At 40.7% G+C, this 22,745-nt stretch overlaps 3 protein-coding genes across 5 annotated transcripts; all 3 read left to right on the forward strand.

Moving 5' to 3' along the window:
- The first annotated feature begins 2,671 nt into the window (after window positions 1–2,671).
- Window positions 2,672–5,716, forward strand: cwc15 (CWC15 spliceosome associated protein homolog). Its single transcript, XM_072375316.1, has 7 exons — window positions 2,672–2,731; window positions 3,130–3,271; window positions 4,438–4,550; window positions 4,656–4,756; window positions 4,829–4,939; window positions 5,052–5,179; window positions 5,299–5,716. Exons 2-7 carry the CDS (start codon window positions 3,141–3,143, stop codon window positions 5,426–5,428), a joined length of 714 nt encoding a protein of 237 aa, XP_072231417.1. The 5' UTR covers window positions 2,672–2,731; window positions 3,130–3,140; the 3' UTR covers window positions 5,429–5,716.
- A 929-nt stretch (window positions 5,717–6,645) lies between these two features.
- mtmr2 (myotubularin related protein 2) lies at window positions 6,646–12,888 on the forward strand. Of its 2 annotated transcripts, none has more exons than XM_072375102.1 (16): window positions 6,646–6,878; window positions 7,678–7,780; window positions 7,878–7,901; window positions 7,991–8,057; window positions 8,181–8,275; window positions 8,361–8,465; window positions 8,642–8,746; window positions 8,834–8,917; window positions 9,018–9,167; window positions 9,253–9,441; window positions 9,960–10,145; window positions 10,220–10,426; window positions 10,524–10,616; window positions 10,717–10,830; window positions 10,953–11,129; window positions 11,208–12,888. In XM_072375102.1, exons 1-16 carry the CDS (start codon window positions 6,799–6,801, stop codon window positions 11,370–11,372), a joined length of 1,944 nt encoding a protein of 647 aa, XP_072231203.1. In that variant the 5' UTR covers window positions 6,646–6,798; the 3' UTR covers window positions 11,373–12,888. The 2 variants fall into 2 exon arrangements, with proteins under 2 accessions (XP_072231203.1, XP_072231204.1); XM_072375103.1 differs by having other exon boundaries at window positions 7,994–8,057.
- Window positions 12,889–15,774: 2,886 nt separating this feature from the next.
- Window positions 15,775–20,967, forward strand: fam76b (family with sequence similarity 76 member B). Of its 2 annotated transcripts, none has more exons than XM_072374701.1 (10): window positions 15,775–16,280; window positions 17,068–17,132; window positions 17,237–17,291; window positions 17,541–17,696; window positions 17,782–17,969; window positions 18,098–18,148; window positions 18,256–18,333; window positions 18,433–18,565; window positions 18,651–18,752; window positions 19,834–20,967. In XM_072374701.1, the coding sequence occupies exons 1-10, from the start codon at window positions 16,194–16,196 to the stop codon at window positions 19,921–19,923; spliced, it is 1,005 nt and encodes a 334-aa protein (XP_072230802.1). In that variant the 5' UTR covers window positions 15,775–16,193; the 3' UTR covers window positions 19,924–20,967. The 2 variants fall into 2 exon arrangements, with proteins under 2 accessions (XP_072230802.1, XP_072230801.1); XM_072374700.1 differs by having other exon boundaries at window positions 15,776–16,280; window positions 18,430–18,565.
- The last annotated feature ends 1,778 nt before the right edge of the window (window positions 20,968–22,745 follow it).

Below are 22,745 nucleotides of genomic sequence, written 5' to 3' on the forward strand. Positions count from 1 at the left end.
CACACATTTGATGTCAAGTTCTACGAAGCAAGAATGTAGTCATACTTAAGTGTTTGTGATCATTCTTATTAAAAAAAGATTGTATAACTTGCCTTTTGACATGTTGCCAGTGATTCCTTTGATGTTTAACCTGAAGAAATTAGATAAGAAATATTATGCATCCAGTTACTGTGATAAATAGATTTAATAAATAATTCTCTGATGAGTAAGTTGAATTGATTACACAGCCAGTGTCTTGTGTCTTCCCCCACCTTGCCTAAGTGTTTTGTTTTATATTAAGCTCTTTATATTTGCACCAGTGACATCAGAGGTATTTAATGAACCAGCATCATAACTTGTAAAACTCCAGTCTGCATGGAAACACACTCACTCAAACTCATACTCATTCAATCTTGGTGTAAACAGTGTGATAATGTTCCACACATCGTCTTCAGTATCCATTCTTTCTCTCAGATTTCCTTTATTTACAGTGTCACGTCTCATCATTCTCTCTGAGCTTCTGTTAACATTTTGACCTGCACTTTGGTTCTAATCTCTTTTAATTAGCCCATCTGAAGATGTGCCAGCACCAATGAATCGGGTCAAATTAGTCATGCATAGAAAATTAAGGCAATTTTCACTTTGTAATGAGCCCTTACTGTGCATACGAGTCGGTGAAATCTCACCATGCACTCACCTGTATGTGTCAGCGATGTTGTCGGAGCAGACGGTGTCGAGCGTCCTCTGGGTGTTTGTGTCACGCAGGCAAGCAGGTAGAGAGACTTTAACTTGAGCCTCCACCCTGTGTCATTTCAGAGTCCTCCCCCTGTTAATGACAAGTTCTGCACCTGGATGCTGCTCCACAGGCTGCTTTTTTCCCTCAACAATTACAGAATGCAAGTGGAATTGTTTTTTTAGTTTCACCGTTGCTCAATTGTGAACTGTCACATGCCAGAGATGTTTTTCATTAAGATTTTCATAACCTGAACTGTTCTGTACCTGTACTTTTTCTTACACTGGAATTTTAATACTTGGTGGTACTATTATTTCTACTTTCATTTTGGATTCTATAGCACAATAACCCCTGCATTTCATTAGCTGAGACAGATTCTTAGTGCTGTTTTCACTAAACGAAAAACTTTCATGACAATCATGCCGTTCATCTGAAAGGATCTCAGGAATCAAGATGAGCCTGACCTGGAAGTACCTGAATTTAATCTACTGCCTTTTCATTATTCTTTGAACATCATCTTTAGTTAAAAGCACTCAAGCGAAACGTGTTTGTTCTGGCAAACTGACTCACACATACCAACCATCTCTGCTGTTACTTTACATCCTAATGAAAAGTATTAGAGATCAGATCTCAGAAGCTGGATGATTAAACACACGTTATCTGCTTGGATTGATACAAGAAAGGGGATATAAGTTAATACTTTAAGTATATAATTCCAATGAAGAGATGCTTCAAACTGATAAGGAAAATACCTATTTAACTTGACGTGACACAAGCATGCAAACTTTTGGAACAAATATTTAAGTGTCGCCTGGAATCCAACAGAGCCTCCTCTATTGTGTTCTTTGAACCTCAGCCAACATCTTCAGAAAAAATCCTTGTATTCCTACATTCCTACAGAGCAGCATTGACATCTCATGTTCATGTGTTGAGTACGAAGAGGGTACATCTTGAACTGGGCTGTGTGTTTGTGTCATTAAAAAAGGGGGGGTGTTTCACATATGACCCTTCAGTAGACGACATTAAGAAACTGTGCACACTGTGTCTGCGTCTCTTTGATCAGCTTTTATCTTCATATTGTAAACTATGACAATCTTTGTAACTTATGCTGAGGCTTTGTCTGTAAGTGTCTTCTGGTGTTCATCTGACTGAGAGAAAAATGTACCTTTGGAAAAATGACAGTTAGTTAGGCACTTCAGCTATTTGCGCCAGAATAGATTTTACTTGTGAAAACTAGTCTTGACAAGTTAATACTGTGAGACCCCATCTTCTGATACTCTTCTACTGTTGTCTCAAATATATTGACTAAAAATAATTGAATTTTTTGTGCCCCAGAATCAAACCGAGATTTTGTGTGTACTACATCTGCATAACTTGCATATTTCGTAGAAGTGTGACCTAACTATAGTCTTACACAACTAGTAATTAGAGCAGCGATGATGTAAAAAAATGATAAATGATTTTCAAGGCATCCACATTCTTTATACCACATTCCCTGCTAAGATCCTGTTATACAGAATACACTGAAGTGATGTACTGTAGAACCAAAGTACTGTATATTCCACTCCATGGCAGGAGACCCATTTTAAACACACTGTGCAGAATGATTAAAGGAAAGCTCTAGAAATGTACTCAGCAACAAAAAAGTGCAATGCTGTAATTAAGGACACATGCTAAAAAATGCTGATCCTAACATTTAAGGCTGAAACTGCTTTCAAGACTAACCTTAAGACATATTTTAAAAAAAAAGGTTACATTTAACCTATTACTTTTTTGTGCAACTTACCTCATTATATTTAATTATGACTTTTTATTTTATACCATTAACCATTACCATATGTTTTTATGTCAAAGCAACACTTTTATGCACCGGGAGTAACCCGTATGCTTAATCATGTGTGTTTCATGTATGTCATCGGTCATTTCTCCTGTTGTTTGTGAACGCATCTTATAGCTTTGTTCCGGAAGTGACGTACCTTGTTGTACTGAGTTTTCCCTTTGTCGTGTGGTAGCGGCGTCGTAAGTGTTATACCTTTTGTACTTACTTGTAAAATGCAGTTTATTTCAAGTTTATATAACATTTAGTGATGCTATTTTTTTACACATTAGTTGTTCATTTCCGTTGCCACTCAGTTAACCCAAGAAGCCAAACAGCGTCTCAATTATATGGTTGTAGCTTGTTAGCCACAAGTTAGCCTGACAGCTAATGAGAGCTAGCAGGTTAACTTGTAACTTGATAACAAATTAACAGCAGTTGCTATCTAATAGATGGTGTATGCGTCCCAAAAACGTATTACCAATAAAATGGTTGTGTTTTATATTCTAATGATAATCTTAAACGTTTATTAATAATTTTGATAATATCTCTAAGCATTTGAATGGTTTATTATTAAATTTTCTACGTCTTTCTACACCAGGGCCATCAAAGATGACTACAGCTGCAAGACCAACATTTGAGCCAGCAAGAGGAGGGAGGGGGAAAGGAGAAGGTGATCTGAGTGCCCTCTCCAAGCAGTATTCCAGTCGAGATCTTCCAGGTCACACGAAGATCAAATACAGGTGAGCAGATCAAACATAAATTGAGCTGTTTGCGGTTTTAATCCGTGTACTGTTGAGAAAAAGATTCCACCTCATGGAAATGTGTGGCGCGAATGATACCGTTGTCAAACCATGACATAAAATTTACAGAATGGTGCCAAATCAATATTTTTCATACATGGGAAAGAAGATTAAAAAGTAACCACCCTCCTAATTTATGACACCTCAGTCCACAACATTATTAGAGTACATATATATTATTGAGGTTCCACGCTGTGCCACAGCAATCAGAACCTCTGGATGGAATGAGAGACTAAACTAAATGTCTTACTGAAGCTACGACTTGGTCTCTTGGCTGATAAAACAACTGATGATAGGATATAATCTTGGCTGGCAGACTGAGAAATCTAATCTGCCAGTACTACCTCCATTTGGGGTCCTTAGGCAAGACCCCCTTACCCTATCTGCCTACCTGTAAGTCACTTTAGATAAAAGCCTCTTCCAAATGCATAAACATAGATGATCTGATATAAGTGTAAAATAAAACATGATGTTTTAACTCGGTCATTATAAAGAGAGCATACTATTTCTTATCAGGAAAGACATTTGTGCATATTTCATATCCAGTAAAGTACCAGAGCCAAACCAAAATGTCATTATCTCAACACAACAGCAGTGTGGTTCTGAACTTCTTCACAGCGTTTGACTTTTTAGTCGACATCATGATGGGTCTAAACCTTAACTAAAGGCTGAGTCATTTGTAATCTGATGAACAGCACAAATTGATCAAATATAGATTTGTTTGGTCGCAGTAAGAGTGAATGGAGCATAGTGATGGTTTGGAGTCGCCTCAGGGACAGTTCGCTGTGATTGATTAAAATTTTTAGCTTTGTTTGCTTCCATTAAAGTTATCAAAGTAATTTTAAGGTGCTTTGTATAACTAAAACTAGCTACTGAGGTCAAATGTCTTCATAATTTTCCCATGAAAGAATATTAGCTCTGTTTTTGTCAAATGAATAATTGAAATGCTTTTGCTATATTGTGGTCTTTCATATGACTGAAGCACAGAGGGAAACGTTGGTTGGTTTGCTAGAACGACCATTTCTGAAATGCTACTTCAGCATATTCTGCATGTGGAATCACACTTGAGAGAAATGCTTTTCCTGAAAATTCTCTCCAATCCTCAGGCAGCCTACCCAGGATGCCCCCGAGGAGGTGCGTGCCCGTGACTTTCGCAGGGAGCTGGAGGAGAGGGAACGTGTCGTTGCACGTGAGAAGACCAGAGAGCGGGGACCAAGAGGTCATTAGACTCGCTGTTTATGAAAAACTGGCATTAGTTGCATTTCTGGCAAACACACTCAGGTTTACACCTGTGAGCTGAATTGTATCGATCTTAACTTTCCAGAACACACCACATCATCATCATCGTCGTCTTCTTCCTCAAAGAGACCCAGACTGGATCAGATTCCCGCAGCCAACCTGGATGCTGATGACCCTCTCACTGATGTAAGTCTCGCACTCAAAGCCTCGGTAGACTCTCGTTGGGCATTGTTGCTAATTAGGCCTTTTTCTTCCCAGGATGATGAGGACGAGGACTCCGAGGAAGACAGTGATGATGACGACACTGCAGCTCTCCTGGCTGAACTTGAGAAGATCAAGAAAGAACGGGCTGAAGAACAGGAGCGCAAAGTAAAGATTTCACTCACACGTGATGGAACTGACAGTAACCTCAGCAGCATGACATAAATCATGTCAAATGTTCCCTCTTTATGTTTACGTTTCTTTTTTTATCTTATTTTAGGAGCGAGAGCAGAAGGCTGAGGAGGAGAGGATTCGGATGGAAAATATCCTGAGTGGCAATCCGTTGATTAATTTGGCCGGACAACCGCCGCAGCCCCCGAGTCAGACTACATTCAGGGTCAAGAGAAGGTATCTCACACACAAAGAGGCATATTTGTACCAGTGTGTCCAAACAACCGGTTCTGTAAATGCATGATAAGTGTTGTGCCACCAATCATCTCCAGTTAATATGTTGATACTCTTTTTAGGTGGGACGATGATGTTGTGTTCAAAAATTGTGCAAAAGGAGTAGACGAGGCACGGAAGGAGAAACGCTTCGTCAATGATACGCTGCGTTCGGAGTTCCACAAGAAATTTATGGAGAAATATGTCAAATGAAAGACTCGCTGTGCTCTCCTTATTTTTTTTTTTTACATTTAATGACTTTGGTCTTCTCCCTTTGTCCTAAGAACGATAAATGGCATCGTACAGATAATTCAAATTCACTTGAAGTTGTACGGTCAACAGGTAAATTGCTGTATATAAATGAGTTGGCGACTTGCAACCTTTAAGTAAAGCTTGTGGAAAGTAAGATGCAATTTTTAAAAAAATGTGACTCAGCATTTCTTTCTGTGGTTTGTTTTGTTTCAATAAACAGTGGCTTGGCTCACAGGTTCAGTTCTCAAATGGATGTTATGATGTCATTTTTAGTATATTTTGGGTTTTCTGAAATCAACAAAGGGTTTATATAAATGTAAATAAAACCACTTCGATGAATAAGCGGTTCCTACATATTTTGTAAAACTGTTAAACGCGGTAATCATGACTTGTGGCAGCTGGTTGCCTCTGCATGCAGTCGTAGAAAGCGCTCGTCAGACTCAGCAACGCACATTACGAAGGGAAAGTCTAAGGAGCTGATTTCCAGATGTGAGAAAGTCAGGAGATATTGGAGATGTGGCCGATTTGTCTCGAGAACATGAACCAAACGGTGACCCTTAGCCAAGAGGTTGGCCTGAACAGTGTTTCAAGCAAGTTTTGCATCTCTATACACTAGGATGCTGTCGTTCAAGACAGAAGCTCGTAAATTCACAGCACTGTAAATGCAGACTTTTATGAACTCTCAGAATGGTTTTATCACATAAAACAAATATATAAAAGTTTTAATGTAAAACATCCTTTTCATTAATGAAATTGTAATAATGTGCTTTTGTCAAATTTTGTGGCAAAGGTCTCCTCTTCAAGAAAATCCTTTAAAACTTCTTGAGTAATCTGTTTGATTGTTAATAACACTCTTGGAACTGGAACACTGTGTAGCTGAGATTATAAGATAAAGATAAGATAAACCATTCCTTTATTGTCACTATACGTAGGTGTCGTACAGTGAAATTGGGGGATGATATTCAAAGAATTGTGCTTTTTTTTGTATATATATACACTGTCAATCGTAGTTTGGTGCATTTTCCGTGTCTGTAGCAGGCCGCAGTTTGGGAAAAGTTTGAAACAACTGGGATTTCCAAAGATACAAAATGCTCTGAAGGCAACATGAAAGTGAACACCGCATACGACCAGCAGGGGGCGCCATCTTTGATAACAGCCTTCTTGTGACAGGATTTGGAGGCTTCTGGGAAAAGATGGCAGCTTCCTTTTGTTTGTGGGTTTTTGCCGTTCTCGGACTGTAGCTTTGAAGGAAACCTTTAGTGGAAACACGGACTCATCAGTCTCATACTCGGGATTCACTCTAAATATCGAAGTACTTGAACCAGGAGAACATGGAGAAGAGCGGGAGCATCGACAGTCTGGGCTCGAAGCCTTCCTCCTCCCGTCAGCCAAGTGTTGATTCATTGTCCAGGTAGCTAAATCCTCCACAACATATCGCTATTTAAGATAGTTGGAATATTTGAACCACCTCCCAGTTACTTATTTGGGCATTATAACCGAGGTTAACCAGTCATATCCCAGTGTTACCTCTCACAAATGAGTGTAATAATGTTGTTCGCGTGGCCCTTGTCTCTATCATTCTGCTCATTTTAATCAACCAGTTGGATGGACACTTTAAGTGTAAAGTAACACAAGTATCAATTAAAAAGTTGCCGGATTCCTGAAAGGTGACAGATAATATACAGTGTTGAATAGTTGAAGGAAAAATGAGTGCATGTGCTTCTGCTTAACATCCACTCATCCTCTGTGGCATGCATGAAAATGTTGGCTTATTTGGTAACCATGAAGTGTCTCACTTCAAGGTTACAAAATGACCAATATATCAGCAAACTGGATCACAGTTGTGGGTGGCAGTGCACATTAGATGTACCACAGGAAAACCAGGAAATCCTCTGAACTCCTCATCTCAAAGTGAATGAATTCAGGCAGAGAAGGAAAATAAATGTTGGCCGAATCGAAACAAAATATTCATCACATTTTCCCAGAAGCTGAAGTGATTGTTCCTCTTGGAGTGAGACTGTAACGCAGTGCCTGTTATCTTTGATTGCTGGCTAATAGATCATTTCGTGCAGCAGCAGCATCATAGCAGCTCCAGTCTGTCTCCCTTTAGTGGTAGATGCTGAGTAATAGCAAACACCATCATTTAGTTTCCTGACTGGCAGTAAAGTCATGTTTTTATCCTCCATCTTTGTCATATTATCTCTCACCAGTACTTCCACTTCTCGCTCGGACCGCTCAGCCCAGGCCAAACCGCCGTCTGCTCTGTCCTCCGACTCCGTGTCAACCTCTGCAGAGTTTTCTCCAGAGCTCAGGGTCTGTAGCCTGCATGCTGTTCACTGATATTTTGCATCCTCCTTGAAATCATGTCTGATAACTGAAGCGTGACTCTATTCATTTATGCGTCCCTCAGGTCAAGCCCAAAGCCGCTGCCAAGGTATGTAATTGTGCTCATATGTCTGAGTCATGCTTGAGGTCAAGTGACGGCTCCGCCTTTAAGTGTGAAATTGTTTCTGATGTTTCCAGAAGGTGTTCAGAGATTCAGACAAAGAAGAGCCACAGTTACTTCCAAATGAGACTGTTCAAGACGCAGGTATTTTATTCTCCTTTGCTTCAGTCACAGCTGTGATCAAAGCAGTTTGGATGCGTTAAAACCAGATAGATCTTCTTATTAATACCAGCCGTTACTGAAATAAGAGTAATTCTTGTTCTGTAGCACAAGATGTCACCTACTTCTGTCCTTTCACTGGAGCGCTGAGGGGAAAAGTGATGGTCACCAACTACAGACTTTTCTTCAGGTCCATGGACAGGGTAGGTGTGGTGAATATTAAAAAAAAAAAGAAAAGAAAAGAAAAGGCTTCGTATTATAAGGAATTAATTTGTCGTGGGTTTCTAGGAGCAGTCATTTGTGCTGGATTTGCCTCTCGGGGTGGTGAGTCGTGTAGAGAAGATTGGAAGCGCTTCAAACCGCGGTGATGTGTCCTATGGTGTCGTTTGCAAGGTGAATGAGTCTGTGGAAATAATCTAGAATAACAGCAGCTAAGACACAGAGCTGCAGAAACAACACTGTTTTTAATGAATCCTTTCAGTGTCAGTGTCGTTATACTGCTATGAAATGGTTTTTACTGCGGTTAGTGCCTGGATTTGAGCATAATCTGCTGCTCTGGCTCCCTCCAGGATATGCGTAATCTACGATTTGCACACAAACATCTGGAGGACACACTCAGGAAGTCGATCTTCGAAGTGCTGATGAAATTCGCGTTTCCTGTTTCCAACGGGCTGGTTGGTGCCTCTCAGAAACACTGTTACTGTGTCAATGTTTTCCTGCTCCGATTTCCAGCCGATTCATTTCTCCTCCGCTCTCCACAGCAAATCTTTGCCTTTGAATACGGGCAAGTGTTTCCTGAAAACGGATGGAAAGTGTATGATGCTGTCTCAGAGTACAAAAGACAGGTACTCCAAGGCGCCTCAGTCTCACTGTTAAAGGAAGCTAATTACAGCAGTTGTTGGTGTGTTTTTCTCATTTTTATTGTGTGTGTGTGTGTGGATCAAGGGTATACCCAATGAAAGCTGGAGGATAACAAAAGTGAATGATCACTTTGAGCTGTGTGACACCTACCCATCAACTCTGGCGGCACCTGTCAACATACCAGACGAAGAGCTGAAGAGAGTGGCTGCCTTCCGGGCGAAGGGGAGGATACCTGTCAGTGACTGTTTCTGATTTTCCATGCATGCATCCTGTCTTATGCAGCGGGCTGTGCTCATGTTCTTTTGCACTCTGTGTGCAGGTGTTATCGTGGATCCATCCAGAAAGCCAGGCCACAGTGACACGCTGCAGTCAGCCAATGGTTGGGGTGAATGGGAAGCGCAGCAAAGAGGACGAGAAGTATCTCCAGGCCATCATGGATGCCAATGCTCAGTCCCATAAACTTTTCATTTTTGATGCCAGACCCAGCGTCAACGCCGCCGCTAACAAGGTCAAATTCTATTTTAGTCTTACTTACAAATCTGATCTGATCTGATCTGATCTGATCTGATCTGATCTGTGCTGAACTGATCTGGTCTGAACTGATCTGGTCTGAACTGATCTGAGCTGATCTGATCTGATCTGATCTGATCTGATCTGTGCTGATCTGGTCTGTGCTGATCTGATCTGAGCTGAGCTGAGCTGAGCTGATCTGATCTGTGCTGATCTGGTCTGAACTGATCTGATCTGTGCTGATCTGGTCTGAACTGATCTGATCTGATCTGATCTGAACTGAGCTGAGCTGATCTGATCTGAACTGAGCTGAGCTGAGCTGAGCTGATCTGATCTGATCTGATCTGATCTGAGCTGAACTGAACTGAACTGAGCTGAGCTGATCTGATCTGATCTGATCTGATCTGATCTGATCTGATCTGATCTGATCTGATCTGATCTGATCTGATCTGATCTGATCTGATCTGATCTGATCTGAGCTGACCTTAGTAACCTCCATGTCCTTGTTCTTCACAGATGAAAGGAGGTGGATTTGAAAGTGAGGATGCATATCAAAACGCTGAGCTTGTATTCTTGGATATCCACAACATCCATGTGATGAGGGAGTCGCTCCGCAAGCTGAAGGATGTGGTCTACCCCAATATCGAGGACTCCCACTGGCTTTCCAATCTGGAGTCCACTCACTGGCTGGAGCACATCAAGGTGAGCATATTACGCATAAGACCGATGAAGATGAGCCACAACTGTTTCAGTCATATCTGCCGGTGTGTTTGTAGTTGATCCTGGCCGGAGCTCTGAGGATCGCAGACAAAGTGGAGTCTGGGAAAACGTCGGTGGTGGTGCACTGTAGCGACGGCTGGGACCGCACAGCCCAGCTCACCTCCTTGTCCATGCTGATGCTGGACGGTTACTACCGCACCGTTCGCGGCTTCGAAGTGCTGCTCGAGAAAGAGTGGCTGAGTTTCGGTCATCGCTTCCAGCTGGTAAAAAGTCATTTTGGAAATCCTTGTACGAAGTCAGGAGGATTTCTCTGGCTCTGGTTGCATTAATGACCTGATGTCCTTCCTCTGATTCTGTCAGCGTATCGGTCATGGCGACAAAAACCACACAGATGCAGACCGCTCGCCTGTTTTCATCCAGTTCATTGACTGCGTCTGGCAGTTGACCCGCCAGGTAACTCTAACTACTATAACTACTATAAGGTACTGAAACGTCATTTAAAAAACACCGTTGAAGAATAATATCTTTTTTTTTCTTTTAATTCTCGTTAAAGTTTCCTGCGGCTTTTGAGTTTAACGAATATTTCCTGGTAACCATCCTGGATCACCTGTACAGCTGCCTGTTTGGGACGTTCCTGTGTAACAGTGAACAGCAGAGAATGAAGGAAGTAAGAGCGTTTTGTTTCTCTTGATAAATTCTGGGATTGATAAAACAGACGTGCAGGATCTGAAAACAAAGCAAAGGAACATGCAAGAGAAGTGCTACAAATATGTTTGAATCGTTATACAGGAGATTCCGAAGAGGACGGTGTCGCTGTGGTCCTATATCAACAGCCAGCTGGAGGAGTTTACCAATCCTTTATATGTGAACTACTCCAACCAAGTGCTGTTCCCAGTTGTTAGCTTACGCCACCTGGAGCTTTGGGTTGGCTACTACATCCGCTGGAACCCTCGTATGAGACCTCAGGTATGTCACAGAACCGGCTTCTAGATTACGTCTCGTATGCTGAGCTCGACACGTTAACGCTTTTCTGTCCCCTGCAAGGAACCTATTCACCAGCGCTACAAGGAGCTGTTGGCGAAGCGCGCTGAGCTCCAGAAAAGAGTGGACGAGTTACAGCGGGAGGTGACGAATCGCTCGGCGTCTTCTTCCTCTGAGAGAGCGGGCTCTCCAACACGCTCCATCACTCCAGTGCAGACCTTTGTGTGACGCAGCCTGACGATCGTGAGCATCGCAGCAGCAGAGTTCTACCTGTGAGATGCTGCCACACAATATTAGAAATTAGGACCCCACCAGGAGCCGTGAAGGCCCTGTGTGCTAAACGGCCTCCTTAGGTAACACTCAGCATCGTTACACTACCACCAAAAGTCTGGATGAATAAAGTATTGTGTTAGGATTTCTCACAAGTCATGTAGAGTCTGCTTACGCCACAAGTGTGTGTGTCAGAGCACTGGACAACAGCCATAATGCTCTCCTCCTCTGTGGTGAGAGGGCGTGTGACCAGAATAGTGAAGGCTCTGTAGCCTGTTGACCTACAATCAGTGTTTTTATCAAGTACAGTAAATATTACTCGGGTTAAATGTTCATGCCTTATATGCTTCACAGGAACACTCACTTCGCTCCTTGATTTTCATTTAAAAGCACTACAGCTGATAAAGTGTAAAGATAAATAGTGCTCCTAAAGCTCAAGCAGACTGGAAATGAAACCAACTAATTGGTTTGGGAGGGGTTAGCGACTGATTTCAGCCTTCAGCTAAAGGGCTGTGCTCCTTCTGATGATGAGAAACAGTTAGTTTGCATTAGGAGAAGTTGGGATTGTCTTCGCAAGTCGATCCTTTTAGACTGTTGTGACCAAATATCTATTTTATTTTCTGAATACACAATGTGTCATGTATGACATTCCTTTCATCGAGGAGTTAATTTTTCTAAGTAACTAACATTATTTATTATCTTCTAGTCCAGATTTGTATTTATAACTTTCCAACATTGTTTTTCATGTCCTGAATGCAATACTAATAAGCTGGAAAACAAATATGCAACGATAGTCATTTACTGAGCTTTCTTTCTACAGCTTTTATTTGTTTTCGAGGCAGAAGAATACGTAACAACGCAAATGATTTATCTTTCATTTTAATGAATATGTGTGCCTTTTCTGAGCAACTAAGAGACTAACAGAGGAGTAGTTTGTAACATTCCACTATAAATACGCTGCTGCTCTTCAGCCTTTCCACTACACATGTTCATACTTGCATGAAACATGGGCCTCAGTGAGTCAGCATGGCTTCCATTTGTGTGGACACACATCAAAGTGTTTAGACCTGACCCCCACCATGTGGCACTAGCATTAATTATCATTAACTGTTTTTATGACCTTGCTGTGAAAACAAACGGTGCCTTTCATTATAAGTTTAGAAAAATAAACTAAAAATTGCCGTTTTCATTCTGATCTAACAGACTGTAGCTTTCCTGTAGCCATCAACAGACTCATTGTTCCCAAAGCTTCTGTGTTCAAATCATGCATCCACTCACACTGACATTAAATGACTCTCCCTTAAAATGTAGCTGATACATGTCCACACCATTAAAGTCAGACTGCATGTGCTCCCTTACTTCAAGAGTTGAATTTGGAAAGTGATTTAAAACACATCAACAATGTCAAATGTAAAAAAACTGTAAAGAACTGCATTTCATCTATTTAATAAAAGTAACCAACACTATTTGGTCAGTCTTTTGTTAATGTTTGTTGTGAGTTTGCTCGCATTTGTCCATCAGTTTCTTGCATCTGAGATCGAGCAAAGCTGATGTTTTGGTTATTAATTAGCAGTTAATTCTGAGGGCTAACAAAAAGATTTGACTGAGGAGATCAACAAGGGAGGAGCTTCATGTGAAAGTTGAGGCCAGGAACAAAGTTAAATGAAGACAGAAACGCTACAAAACAGCTGATAAATCTTTTATATTCTAAGCACTGATCTACAGTTAAATCGTGTCAATTTCTCTTGATTCAAGGTTTGCTTTTTCACATCAAAACTTAAGGGCTCGTCCTTTCGTAAAGGAATCGGATTTAAAGAAGCTGCTGCGTGAAATGAGGCCAGCAATTGGAGTGTATTTATGTTTCCAGGCTCTTGACGGGTAAATTAGCAAAGTCTGAGGACTTCCCACTTCTGATATTAAAGCTCCAGTGTTTAGTTGACATACTTTAGAAGTAGAAAGAATTCATTTGAATTCTGTATTTTATGTCCACACATCCAACGCTTGTCAGCATTTCTACAATTCTCTCAACAGAAAAACTTTTTTTTTTTAAAAAAAGCTGAAAATGATTTAAAGGAAATTATTTAAATTAAACTTTTTTTGACTTAATGTGTGTTTTATTTGGGTCTGAGAACCTTACTCAAGGTACCGAGTGAATGTTTCCGGTTTGAGATCAGAAGTTGCAGATCTGCAGTGTCCATCGAGTAAAAGATGCATTTGGACCACAAGACGAGGGCGTTTTCTTTATTTGCATTTGCACCGCAGACGGGAACACTGATGTAATGGACCAAAGTCACGGATTTCCTCCATCGACTACAGACGGTGGGTCAGTCTTCTACTTCAGTTTTTAGAGGTTAACTGTTGAACTGTTGTTTATGCAGGAGACATTCAGACAAGGCTGGTTCTGGTTCTTTGTGTGTTCAACCAATCGACTATTTAGACCAGTTACCTTATTGCTACATCACGGATTCTTCCCATCATGTGCGGAAAGCTCCAGCTCGGATGTAGGTGCTAAAATAAACAACCTAAAGAAAGAGGTTTATGAACCATGGTTGTTCTCTGGTGCTGGGGGACATTCTCCGAAAGTTACAGGAACTTTGCAGCCTGCATCCAGAGTTTTAACTCCCAGGCTCAATTTTCTGTTTTCTTTCCTATTGCCAACATGTTAATTTGCCGTGTTTCAAGTTAAAGATTGGTTATTGGTCATAATTCTGTCCCGTTTCTCTTTTAATAACTATTCAAAATGACGACATACGACTCTAAACCTAGATCTTTTGAACATACAGCTTAGGGACCTGGGGTGTATTTTACTTCATATCAAATAAGGAACACAAAACCCTGCAAATACAAAAGTTTCTCCACTTGAAATGTGTTTAATAAGACACCTTCGTACTGGATAAAGTCCGGACAACAAAAGGAAGCCCACTAAAAACCTTTTCTGGAATTCAGTTTGATATCAGACACACATTTCAGACCTTAGATCCAGCTGGACACAGTAAGCTCTACATTCAATCTCTCAGAGCTCCTGACTGTAGGGTCATTTCCCTGACTATGATGCCTGCGTTTCAAACTTTTCATAATTAAAAGAAAATGGAGACGGTTAAACATTAATGACTTGACAAATACACGTGTTCACCGGGCACAAACACAAAGAACAGAGCACCAAATGCCAGGGGGCTGCAACAGGAATCGTATGAAGACCAAGTTATAAAATGTTGAATAAAGAGCAAAGGTTTCACGTTTTAATTAATTTTTTAAGCACTGTTTGGTTTCATTCACAAAACACAGAAAAGAGGGTTTAGAATCGGAGAATTTGCACTTGTGAATATGATATTTAGCCAATAAAAATAATTAAGTTAATTAAATAAAATAGACGTGCCCTAGTAGCTGGTTATGTGGAAAAAAAAACAGTATTTTGTCATAAGATAAAGAGAGATTAGAAGAAACAAAGCTGGTAAAAAATCTTGCCAAAATAGAGACGATCTAGGAGAGGACCATAATAAATAACAATCATCTTCTTTGGAGCATTTTACATCAATATCCTGAAAATAGGAATTCTGAAAAAGAGATTTCCTTCACTTTCTTGTAGAAGTTAGTAGATGTTTTTACTTCCAGGACTGGGTACTGATTATCCCAGCAGGTGATGACGGAGGGAAAACAAATCAAATCCTTTAGGAACAAAGTCTGTGTGTTACGGTTGTTGCTGTTCTTTCTAAAAGGAACAGAAATCTGTTCATAAATCTGTTCAACAGAAGTAAGATCCAGCGGTAATGGAACAAATTCAGTAACAACAGTGTTTCTAAAAAAGTGTTAAGACATCAGAGGGGAGTGCATCAAAAACTTAGGCAGGAAAACCATACATATTAATGCATTCTGAGTGAGAAAGTAAAGATTTAATGCTTTGGACAAACCAGCTGTTCAAATATATAGATTTGTGTTTATATGTCTCTGTTCTAAATATACTCATCTATGGGGGGAGAAGTTGAATTTTTAAAGCCAGTAGCAGGATAGGGGCATCTGTTTGTGACCATTCCACAGAGATTTTATCAACAAAACAGAAAAACACAATTTAGACCACTTGTTTTCACCAGGTCATTTGGTATAAAATTCCAGGTCGATATTTCTGAAAAACTGTTTGAGCCAATTTATTTTAAAGAAATTCTTACATGTGCAAAAATCAAGGAAGTCCAGGAATTAGATAATTGCTGTAATCAAACTAGTTAGTAATGTGACTGTAAGTGATGCAGAAACGTGTTGAATTTGTCCAGGCGTGTGATTGGCTCTGCTCGTTTCAAAATGTGAATCCCGCGGACGGATGTTGTATCGCGATAGGTTTCCCGTCTTCTTCGGGAACTCTCGGCAACTTCCGGCTAAATGACGACCACGGCGTTGATACAAAAAGAGAGAAGGAAAATACCTTTCTTGGCGACAACAGCGGAAACTTAACCTTAACAGGCAGATTGTTATGAAAGACGATTCTATGCGGCGACATAACTAACGACTGATATCAAGTCAGAGTTGTTTTGACGACGCGGTGAAAGATCGCAGATATTTGGAGTTTATTGTTCTTCGCTTGCTCCCTCCAGCTAAAGCTATTTCTGTGTTCCTCTGCGCTACGTAGCCGATCAAGCTAACGTTGGCTAACGCTGGATGCCAGCACGGTGTGTGCTCTTAGCTCTCAGTTTAGCGGGCGACGTCAAAGGAAATCGCTCGGTTAATCCGTTCAGTTTGCAGCTGGACTCTGCTATCTTCCTGTAGCTCGGTGGCTTCAGTTGGGCGAGAATGGCAACGTCGGCTCTGTACGCCTGTACGAAGTGTAACCAGCGGTACCCGTTCGAGGAGCTGTCGCAGGGCCAGCAGCTCTGCAAGGTGGGGGAGTGTGTGAGACTGAGGGTGACCGTGATCAAGACGCAAACAGTCACGAGTTTAATGAGTGTGGATGTTTGCGAGTGTTATTGCAGCCGTAGAGAGATGGCATTACGACAAGCAGCAGGTTAGCTAGGCTCAGATTATGTAACAAGTTGGAACACAGCCGTATTAACGTAACCCTGTTATGATCATTCCTTGCCATCGTGCAGTTTATTAAGAGTTGCCACACCCTTAGATGCTGCATAATGGGGCAAAACAGTGTTTACTGTTGCTGACTGACGCTGTTCAACGTGTTGCTCCTGAAGAGCTCCTAAAAGTGTGGCGTTTGGAAGCAGACTGCTCCTCAAACAAAACTTGTTTAGACTTGTGTGTGATTCGCACTTTATTTAAATATCCTCAAAGCACCGAGGAGATGCGTCACCCTTACAGTTATTACAGGACTTATTTTCTAACAGGACATTTGAAATATAAGGTCCATCACTGAATGTTAAAATACCCGTAATGGTCAAAGGTCTGGAATGCCATCTTAAGTTAGTTTCCCTCCAGTGGATATGATGTGCTTACTGCTCTGTTATGGTGCAGGTATGACTTTAAAAAACTAAAACGTGTACAATGGAGGGCAGACTTTGCCAACAACAAATAGTCCCTCTGTGTTGTAGCCACGATGCTAAAGATGCACGCTCTTAAGCTGCTGCAGTCTCTGACATGTCTCTTGTAATAGTCATGATTTCTGTTTTACCCGAAGAAGAGGGAAAAACACTAACATTTCTTTGTTTTGGTGCCACAGGAGTGTCGCATAGCACACCCGATAGTGAAGTGTACATACTGCAGATCTGAGTTCCAGCAGGAGAGGTGAGATGTGTTTTTAATAATGCAAATAAAGAAAGCTCATTTGTTTTGTTTTTCCTCCTTTTTAATGGATCTGATTGAGATGCAAACTCTTTATTCTTCTGCAGTAAAACAAATACGATCTGCAAGAAATGTGCCCAGAACGTCAAGCAGTTCGGAACAGTAAGTATCATTTCTCTTGAAGGTTTTCCATGTAAAACCAGTTGAATTAAACACTGATTACTGCTTGATTTATTGTGGGATTATAACCAAATGCTAAGTGAACAGTTTGGCCTGTACCTCAGATTCAGATGCACTGTTGGGTTTGTGTTTCTGTTCATGGAAACACAAACTGGACATTCATCCAGTTATTTGCTTGAAGTATTACGTGTTTTAAGCCTTTTTTCCTCCATTTTTGTTCTGTTTTTACAGCCCAAACCCTGTCAGTACTGTAACATCATTGCAGCTTTCATCGGAACAAAGTGCCAGCGCTGTACTAACTCAGAGAAGAAATATGGACCTCCACAGACCTGCGAACAGTGTAAACAGCAATGCGCCTTTGACCGTAAGGAAGAGGGCAGGAGAAAGGTAATGCCTGACGCACCACCTGTATGAGAGCAGCGAGTGTGTTACAGCAAGTCTTAGGAGCTGCTGCCTCCCATGTGTACAACAGGTGGATGGAAAGCTGCTCTGCTGGCTGTGTACGCTGTCCTACCGCCGGGTCCTGCAGAAGACTAAAGAGCAGAGGAAGGGCTTCGGTTCTTCCAACTCCTCATCCCTGAACGAGAAAGACCATCACTCCAGGTCACACCACCATCACCACCACCACCACCATCACAGACACAGCAGTTCTCACCACAAGTATGTCCTCTTTTGTGATATTTTGCTTCCTTATCGTTCCATCTCCACGGTGTTGACTTAAGCACATATTAGTAGTAAAAAGATTTGTGTATTGGATGCCGTTTGCTAAATTTGGCCGTCTTTCGCAGGCTGAGTGGGAGCTTGAGTCCTGAGCAGGAGCCGGGATTGTGGAAGCAGAGGTACAACTCCGTTTGAACTGCGTAACAGACCGAGTATTTGGTGTTTATTTTTTTTTTTAGTATTTTTATGCCTGGGTGGTTCACTTTCATCTTGATTTTCTTTGCAGCCATAAATCGTCTTCAATCCAGAAGGAGACTCCAAAGAAGAAACCAAAACTTGAGCTGAAGCCATCCAATGGGGACAGGTATGATGGCTGTTATAAATAGTCATTGATATTGGCATATGCAGCAGTGATGAACATCTCAGTATTAACTTTTTTCCTTAAATTTAATCCCATCAGCAGTTCCATCACTCAGTCTATGGATTCTGGTGGAACGGACAACTTCATCCTCATCAGCCAGCTGAAGGAGGAAGTGATGTCTCTGAAGAGACTTCTGCAGCAAAGGGATCAAACCATTCTTGAGAAGGACCGAAAGGTAGGTTATCGCACTCTGAGCTCCAGCGCTGTGGGTTGCTCTCATTTATTTGACGTGTTGACTGAATGATGAAATCCCCCTCCAGCTCACAGAGCTCAAAGCAGACTTTCAGTACCAGGAATCAAATATGAGAGTGAAGATGAACCAAATGGAGAAGTCACATAAAGAGTCTATGGAGCAACAGCAGGTAGGAATACATGCTACATAAAAATAAACATTTATTGTTGATTTTAACATCAAACTTCTATAGTTTGTGGTAGTTTTGTGATACTTTTGCTTCGTCACTTCTTTTTAAGTAAAAAAATAAAACAATCTGAGTCAGATTTAACAGCCAAATGTTCGGCTTTGCAGGTTCTATGAATATGTGACGATATAAGGCACCAATTATTTGACTGATTTTCAGTTTAATTGGCCATGCCCGACTGATTAGTGGCTGAGATCGTATTCTCTTTCTGTCGAATTTGCTTCATGCACACAGCAACAGGTGGTAATGCTACAGCCACTCACATCCCAGCATGTAGCAGCATGTAGCAGCAGCCAGTACAACAAGGCAGTTGTTCTTCCCAAAGCATGAAATGATTCACTGCTGCTGAATTAGCATATTTATGTATAATCATATCCGGTCGCAACTATTTGAGCTGATAGTGATCTTTTTTTAATCATGTCTGCCTTTTTTTTATGTTAGATAAAGTTATTTTAACTGCAGTTAGTGTTCAGGAGCTCTGCCCTGTAACCTGGTGCTCTATATTTAGAGATAAGTGAGATAAAGAGAAGGTTGTGTCAGCCAGTTTGGTGTTTTTGTAATAAGTTATATGATTAAATCATCTCTAGTTTAATTATCATATTCAATTCTACAATGAAGAAGGTCAGATTTTTAAAAAATGTGACCGCATGTTGATTTAAACTATGAGAAGCAACATTATCACGGTATCTGATTACACAATATTAACACAATTTGGACCCATTTTTTGCATATGTTTACGCTCCGTTTCTATGGATATGATGGGAGTTTCAGTTTAGCCATTTCCTGTCAAACTTTGTGAAGCTGCCTTCTAATAAAGACTCTGAGCTGACATGGTCTTGATGTTTTTTAAAACACTTGTAGCATGAGATTGGTGATGAGTAGCAGAACTGATTTTAAGCTGTCCTGAAACCATCTGCTACGTTTGCTGCTATTCAATTCCCAACCAGAATTTAGGATGAATGTTCTGCTAAAAAAACACCAGCTTCATATCAGATTTTTAACGTTTATTCATTTGTCTCCGCAGTCGAAGAACAGGGAGTTGATGAAACAAGTGGCTGCCCTTTCAAAGGGAAAAAAGTTTGACCGGACAGGAAGTTCGCTGTTGTTGCCCTAACAATGGGCCGACCAACGGGTGACGACACAGAGCGGCTTCGTTTATGTAACACTGTGAAAGTCTCCCTCCTGTGTTTCCTCATCGCCATCTACATCGATTGCTTTTGAATTGGTGAAACCAGAGACCATGTCGTACATGGAAATAAGTTGTTAAAGTGAATAAAATAAAAAAAAAATCTCTAAATGTCACATATTTTAGATATTTTATGGTGGCTTTCCCCTCGAGGTCGTAGGGTGTGACTTTTGACGGAGCGGAGGATGGAGCCCTCGTTTTTATCACTGCCGGGCCAAAACAAAAGGCATGGTGTGCTTATGTGGAGCATTCTGGTGACTCAGTGTATCCACTTGGTTTTTATGGATGTCATGCATTTATTTATTCAACTGTATTTCCTAGCTTTTTTATTTCCTCACGACATACTCAAAGAATATCCCAAATTTTGGGGTTTTCTCCAATAGCAATTAGTTATATTTTTCTAAATGGATGCAATTGTGAAAGACGAGCTCTCCTCGACAGAGACGGTGTGCAACTTTACAATGTATGCAAATGCCAGATGGGTTACCACTGAGCTGCTGCTCAACAGTGGGGAAGTCTCAGTGACAATTCAGTAGACAACCAATGAGCACTCTGAGCGGCTGTCGGATGCCTCTTGGCTGCCCTCTTTCTCACTGTGTGACAGCTGTAGTGCTTTGCTGTTTCTCTTTAGTGGAACGATTGTAATATTGCATGATTTTACTGCCAGATACCGGGTGGCATTGTGGTCAAACATATTTTTTCCCCCTTTTAATTAGTTTTTTAAGAATCACCTGTAAATGTATTACTGGGGTCTGCCATTGTATTTAAACTATTGCTTGTATCTGTTTTAGTGAGTACAGTATGTGTATGGTGAGGCCAGTTGAAATTAACTTGTCTGTAGAAGATGCTTTTTAAAGGAACACACTTATCACTCTACATTACTGGACTGATTTCGTACTGTGGCGTTCAGGATCACTTTTGTACTTTTTTCCAATCTCAAGTGTTTAAAACTATTAAAACTGGCTAAACTGTTTACTGTGTGCTTTGTTTTTATTGGCTGTTTACCTTCAACGTTTCATGATGGGATTATTGCTGTTGCAAACCCAGTTTTTATAAGGTTGGATGAGGCAAAGAAAGGCGAAAGTTTAGAGAGGATATAAGCGACACCGTTCTGGACGATTGTACAATCGGCAGATTAATTGTGATAAGTGAGGGTGATTTAAGATTAAGATCAGATTTATTGTCATGCATACACATGAAATTTGTCCTCTGCTTTTAACCCATCCAGGTCAGCACCTGTTGACACACACATGCACAGGGTCACACACACTCATAGAAACAGATGCCATACAGCGGTGGGCAGCCATTCACAGCGCCCAGGGAGCATGAGGTTTGGAGCTCTTTCCCCTCAACTGTGACAAGAATGTGAATTGCCACCCTCCAGCTGTCAGTTCACCAATTTTTGAGCGGTGAGAGTGGGAATCGAACCGCCGACCTTCATGTTATTGGACGACCCACACTCAATGGTGAGTGTAGGTCAGGATTGGGTATAAAAGGAGGAGCAACCAATGGTTTAGGTCTCCCACTCGAGGACCGGTTGTTGTTCACAAACTTGATCCGTAAAAGTTTTACTCATTGTAAAATAGCAGGGAACTTTATTCCCTCAACATCCACGGTGCATCATTTTGTGAAGTCCGGATCGACTGAGAAATGCTTCGCCTTCCAGTTCTACAAAGAGAAGTTGTCGTGCACTGTGATCAATGCAGCCACATGAGCTCTGGAGCACCTTGGAAAACTATCTTCACTCAACACAGTTGAGTGCACAGCTGCATCCAGAAATCTACACAAGGAGTAAACCATATATAATCTCTGCAGAGTTCTCTGAGCATGAGCTTGTTTCAGATGGACTATCCCTGCTGTTCAGCTGAATTCCGGTTTTCAGCAACAAAGAAAACAGATTTGTTCTTGAAAGACTGCAACATTTAGTATCTTCTGTTCCCAAACAAAAAAAAAGTTTAATTGAAAGGAAAGATGATATAACACAAGGTAAACATGCCTCACACGAGTCCATACAAACCAATGATAAACCTGAATGTGCAGCTTTCCTAGATGAGATATTTTCAATTAGATTTTAAATTAGGTTTTGTCAAATACCTGTTACTTCAATTCTTCTTTCCTAAAATCTCCTCTTTGCTTCCCCTCTTTCATCACAAGTAGGAAGGACATAAGTGATAAGATAAATGAAGGGAGGAACCCCACCTTTCTTTTCTTTATTCACAAATAAAATACTGGCCAATATAAGCTTGTTATAACAAATAAAAGTCATAAAAATAGATTGAGCTCAGTAACAAATCACATAACCTGAGTAGATGACAAAAAGTTTCAAATGATAACATTAAATATACATTTATGGTCCCATATTGAAACTGTTGGGCATCAAATGTCTTTAAAAACAGACAGATTTTCACCTGGTTTTAACTCACTTAATGTAGCTTTTAAAATTGAACGCCATGAAAACACAACATACTGGTCTGGTTTTGTAGTATCTACATTACACAATTGTTTAACCATTATAATGAGACTGTTATAAAGTAGATTCCTTCATCTCTTCTCCATAATTGCCCGTTAATCAAGAATTAATCTAATTCAGAAGATAAACCAAACTTTTCAGGTTCATATGGTGACAACAGAGAGAAAATAATCATAATTACAAAATAAGTAATTACTTTTTGTCTATTTTGAAACTTAAATATAGATTACATTAACTGTTTTAAAATATATTTATTTATGTTTGGGTGGGACAATAAGAG

This window comes from Leuresthes tenuis, unplaced genomic scaffold (genome assembly GCF_036924035.1).
Source record: "Leuresthes tenuis unplaced genomic scaffold, fLeuTen1.0.hap1 SCAF_21, whole genome shotgun sequence".
Taxonomy (NCBI): Eukaryota; Metazoa; Chordata; class Actinopteri; order Atheriniformes; family Atherinopsidae; genus Leuresthes; species Leuresthes tenuis.

What these genes read in the sequence shown, in the direction of transcription:
- cwc15 (XM_072375316.1), top strand. Translation starts at nt 3,141, where the DNA reads ATGACTACAGCTGCAAGACCAACATTTGAGCCAGCAAGAGGAGGGAGG. An exon ending in CTGATGACCCTCTCACTGAT is followed by an intron (nt 4,757 to 4,828) that starts GTAAGTCTCGCA and finishes TTTTCTTCCCAG; the next exon opens with GATGATGAGGACGAGGACTC. An exon ending in CTGAAGAACAGGAGCGCAAA is followed by an intron (nt 4,940 to 5,051) that starts GTAAAGATTTCA and finishes ATCTTATTTTAG; the next exon opens with GAGCGAGAGCAGAAGGCTGA.
- mtmr2 (XM_072375102.1), top strand. Translation starts at nt 6,799, where the DNA reads ATGGAGAAGAGCGGGAGCATCGACAGTCTGGGCTCGAAGCCTTCCTCC. An exon ending in TCTTCAGGTCCATGGACAGG is followed by an intron (nt 8,276 to 8,360) that starts GTAGGTGTGGTG and finishes GTGGGTTTCTAG; the next exon opens with GAGCAGTCATTTGTGCTGGA. An exon ending in TTCCTGTTTCCAACGGGCTG is followed by an intron (nt 8,747 to 8,833) that starts GTTGGTGCCTCT and finishes CGCTCTCCACAG; the next exon opens with CAAATCTTTGCCTTTGAATA.
- fam76b (XM_072374700.1), top strand. Translation starts at nt 16,194, where the DNA reads ATGGCAACGTCGGCTCTGTACGCCTGTACGAAGTGTAACCAGCGGTAC. An exon ending in AGGGCCAGCAGCTCTGCAAG is followed by an intron (nt 16,281 to 17,067) that starts GTGGGGGAGTGT and finishes TTGGTGCCACAG; the next exon opens with GAGTGTCGCATAGCACACCC. An exon ending in TCTGAGTTCCAGCAGGAGAG is followed by an intron (nt 17,133 to 17,236) that starts GTGAGATGTGTT and finishes ATTCTTCTGCAG; the next exon opens with TAAAACAAATACGATCTGCA.